Source organism: Cynara cardunculus, assembly GCF_001531365.2.
Source record: "Cynara cardunculus var. scolymus isolate 2C chromosome LG 5, CcrdV1, whole genome shotgun sequence".
Taxonomy (NCBI): Eukaryota; Viridiplantae; Streptophyta; class Magnoliopsida; order Asterales; family Asteraceae; genus Cynara; species Cynara cardunculus.
Window position 1 is genome coordinate 3,144,586 of NC_037532.1, and position 3,941 is coordinate 3,148,526.

Genomic DNA, 3,941 nt, shown 5'->3' on the forward strand with positions numbered 1-3,941 from the left:
TAAACCTTATATTTTAATGTGATTTTATCATTAATGAGAGAAATATATATTTTTATTTTTTAACGGTTTATCCTTATCTATATTTATACTATATTATAAAGTATTTGACAAAAACATTTAAAAATTATTTTCAATACTGTTTATTGATGTATGTTATTTAAAATTCAAGATTACAAATACATTGTGCGTAAGTATAACTTATTATAACTTTATATTTAAATTCATGTAACTAACTATAGATAAAAATAATCAAATAGATGATGAACATCTTTTAAATATAAAAAATCTAAAATATAATTAAGATAATTATTAAGGTCTAACAAAATATTTGATTATTATCTTTATAAAAATTATAATATTAAATAAAAAAAGAAATGAATTAAATAAATACACCAAAAAAAGAGAAATTTTAAATAGTAGTTTCGTATGAACATCAATATTTTTCTAACAAAAGTTACAAACTTTAAATGCTCTAGTATTTTTCTTGCTTTAACTTTTTTATGGGAACAAGAAAATTGAATATAAAAAATAACAGTAGCTCGAGGACAAACCTTCGCGCAAGACAAAGAAAACAACCAAATACACCGAAACCAAACACAAGACAAGGATACGGCAAAAAGGAGAAGATTACGAGACCTAAAACCAAAAGAAACCTGACAAAAAACAAACCCACAGAAAAACGAATTAGACAACGAAAACTGATCGCCACACCATTCTGACAACGACAAGTTGAAACCTTTGACACGCTCAGAGATCCATTGGAACGAAAAAATCTAGGACGCGAAGAACCGAGGAAAATTGATCTTACAGTCTGTCTAAAAGGACCAAATTATTTTGATGCTTCGAAATTAAATAAAGAGTTATCCACAATACGGCCTTCCAAAAATAACTCTTAAAATCAATTAGAACCAATCATTTCATTTAAATTATTCTTAACACTTATTTATTTACCTCTTAATAGTTCTACTAAGAAGCAACATTTGAATCTTTAAGAGGTGAATCTTGTTTGGCAAAAAAAGTCGGTTTATTAATGGTTTCAAAACACTCTGAATGGTTTTGTATTTTATGTCTCTCTTAATCATTCAACATCTTAATTTTCTTATGAATAATTACCAAACAATTATATTTCATTTTGCGTTATATTACAAAAGTCTGATCACTTAATCATTCTGCACCAAACCATTCAGCAACTGTTAAACAACCCGTTAGACTTAAAACAAATGTTACATTATTTTTCAAAATTCGTTACCATCAAATCATATCATAAATATAATTTCTTCCTAACGTTACATCAATGTTTCGTATTCCAAAAGTTATACATTGGACAAAGTTAACAATTAAAACAACATCGTCTTTCGCTGATCATACAAAGAATCCTATTTCGTCGATCATCATCAATTCCTCCCGACCTAAAATCTCATAGCGTAATACTTGGGAACTTGCATGATCCAAAACCTGCAAAATATTCATCCACGGTTATTCAAATTATATGTATAAAATACATGTTCTTGGACATGCAGCTCAGTTGACAAAAAGACAGTGTGACTATCTTTAAATGCACTGCAGAAGACGGGTTTGAACCGCTCCACTAGTAAACCCTCCACTAGCCTCAACCAGAAACATCGATGTGCTAAAAGATATAAATTTATTTTCTATTAAAAGTAATTTGTAAAAATAATAAATATTTGAAGGGTAAAATGGTAATTTACTTGGATTTTGGATAGTTTGGACCGCAAGCCCGTTAAAGTAACAAGATCCACCAGATTTTCGGAACTGGGCCCAATAAGAACTGAACGCAAAGCTCGCATGCCAATATAACGAATCGGGTTTGGAGCATTTCCCACCGGGTTGGATCGGGTCACAAGTACCGTTACCCTGTCCACATGCATACGTCAACGCGCCGCCGAGCGCCGTCTTGTTAACTCCACGCGCCGCCACACACCAAATCTTTCCCTTGTACGGCTCGTTATTAGTCGGCTCCGGCAACGACTTTTTAAACTCCGACGTCTCACCGGACAAATCTATCTCGTAAATATTCGTCCCGTTCGGGTAAACCAACCCGAAATTCCGTTCCGTACCGGCGCCGGTTTTCTGATTCTCGTTGTACAGAGCGAAAATAAACGAAGGCAAGACGACGGTGGGATGTAACGGCGTACCTCGCGGCGGTTTCTCGGTGAACCGTTTGATCACATTCCGGTTGTACACGGCGGAGTTGCGAATATTTCCTCCGATTTGGTCGTAATCGCCGCCGTTTGGCCAACCCGTTTCCGCGATGAACAACCGGGTATTCGGATGTCCGGCCCGTTTCATAGCGAAATAAAGAGCATCAAGCATCTGTTCCAAAAGATTAGTGTAAAGCAATCCGGTAACCGGGTCGGTGTAGGTCGAAGTATTGGGTTCAAGTAGTGCATAATCAAGCTTAATGTTAATCGGGTCGGATATCCAAGCAAAATAGGTATAAACATCGATGAAGAAGAAGGATTTAGTCCGATCGATGAACTGTAACAATGGCTTCAAAACAGATTCCGATACACCGGACCTGAACTTCCCACTCGACGGCGGGAACGAAGCTTCCAAACAATCGATAGCCAACGGAGTACCAACTTTGATTTTCCTAAGCTTAAACCGTACCACCGATTGCCGAATCCGTCGCATCGCCGGAACGAGATTAAACCAGGTGACGTTATCCGGTTGCGAAAGGATCTCGTTTCCGACGAGGAGATACCGGATTTTGGTCGCCGGATAAAACGGGACGACATTTGAGTTGACCCAGTCGTCAGCTAGCGATTGATTGGCGGCGATGGCGGTGATTTTTTCGTTGGGCACCATTATCGATACTTGAATGTTGGTGTTCTTCAATGCTTGAAGGATTTTAGGGTTAGCATCGTAGATCTTAACACGACCTGCTTTTAGGGATTGGATGATCTCGACGGATTTAGACGGCGGCGGAAGGTTGTTCCCGAGTTGGCCATAGTTAACACCTGGTTTAGCTGCAATTTCTGCACCTAAATTCAAATCAAACAAACAACAAAATCAAATCAACTGAACTGAAATTGTTGAAAAATAGAGAATGATGAAGGATTAAGAACTTACTGGAAGGGGAAAACAGGAGACAGAAAAGGGGTATGAAGAAGATGAACCCCATTTTGAATTCTGGGATTGTTGGATGGTGGGATTTAAGGAGGAAGAACAGTGGAGTATTGGACCGTTGCAGGGTGGGGGATTAATGGTGAAGATGAAGATTGTGGTTTAAAGGGTTTGTATTGGTTGAGGGTAGATGAGTTTCATAAAGTGGGTTTGAATAAAGAGACAGAATCTGATAGGAAAGTCTCAGGTCATCAATGGAAAAAACACCATTCCTATCTATTACACATATTTATGAACCAAATTTACTCGCAATCTATATAAATGCTTTATGTAATCTTAATACATTTATTTACGTTAGAATCAGATCAAATCATACATTAAAAATATAAAAATTAATAAGTCTTAATATTGATGTGTATAAAAAATGAAATCATTATATTATAGAAAACCAAACAGCCTTTTTTTTTTCTTCATTTTATTAGTTATTACTTAATAGCTCTAACAAGCATTTGCTAAGTTTTTTTTTTTTTGTTATGAAGTGTATAATATGAGTTAAATCTTTAAAGAATGCAGTGTAATCGAGGTGTTTTTCAGATAGGGGTGTAAAAGAGCTGGGTCGAGTAGCAAGTTATTCGAGATCCGCTCGAAGAAGTAATATCAAGTTCGAGCTCTATTAACTTTTTCAAAATTCAGGCCCGAGGTCAAATAACTTTGTCTAAGTCGAGCTCGAGCTCGAATATTTTTTTCAATGTTTGACTCGAGCTAGATACTCGTTTGCGAGCTCGAATTCGAGATTGATTAACTCGTTTATTTACTCAAGCTCAATATTTTATATATTTTGATTATATGAATTT

The 3,941-nt window shown here is 35.8% G+C and overlaps 1 protein-coding gene across 1 annotated transcript; it reads right to left on the reverse strand.

Annotated features, from left to right (window-relative positions):
- Positions 1-1,207: 1,207 nt before the first annotated feature.
- On the reverse strand, positions 1,208-3,208 carry LOC112513418 (probable glucan endo-1,3-beta-glucosidase A6). Its single transcript, XM_025119675.1, has 3 exons — positions 3,094-3,208; positions 1,710-3,005; positions 1,208-1,455 (listed from the first exon to the last, which is right to left on the reverse strand). The coding sequence occupies exons 1-3, from the start codon at positions 3,143-3,145 to the stop codon at positions 1,418-1,420; spliced, it is 1,386 nt and encodes a 461-aa protein (XP_024975443.1). The 5' UTR covers positions 3,146-3,208; the 3' UTR covers positions 1,208-1,417.
- Between the last annotated feature and the right edge of the window lie 733 nt (positions 3,209-3,941).

What these genes read in the sequence shown, in the direction of transcription:
- LOC112513418 (XM_025119675.1), bottom strand. Translation starts at nt 3,145, where the DNA reads ATGGGGTTCATCTTCTTCATACCCCTTTTCTGTCTCCTGTTTTCCCCT. An exon ending in TCTCCTGTTTTCCCCTTCCA is followed by an intron (nt 3,006 to 3,093) that starts GTAAGTTCTTAA and finishes ATTTGAATTTAG; the next exon opens with GTGCAGAAATTGCAGCTAAA. An exon ending in CCAAACTATCCAAAATCCAA is followed by an intron (nt 1,456 to 1,709) that starts GTAAATTACCAT and finishes AATATTTTGCAG; the next exon opens with GTTTTGGATCATGCAAGTTC.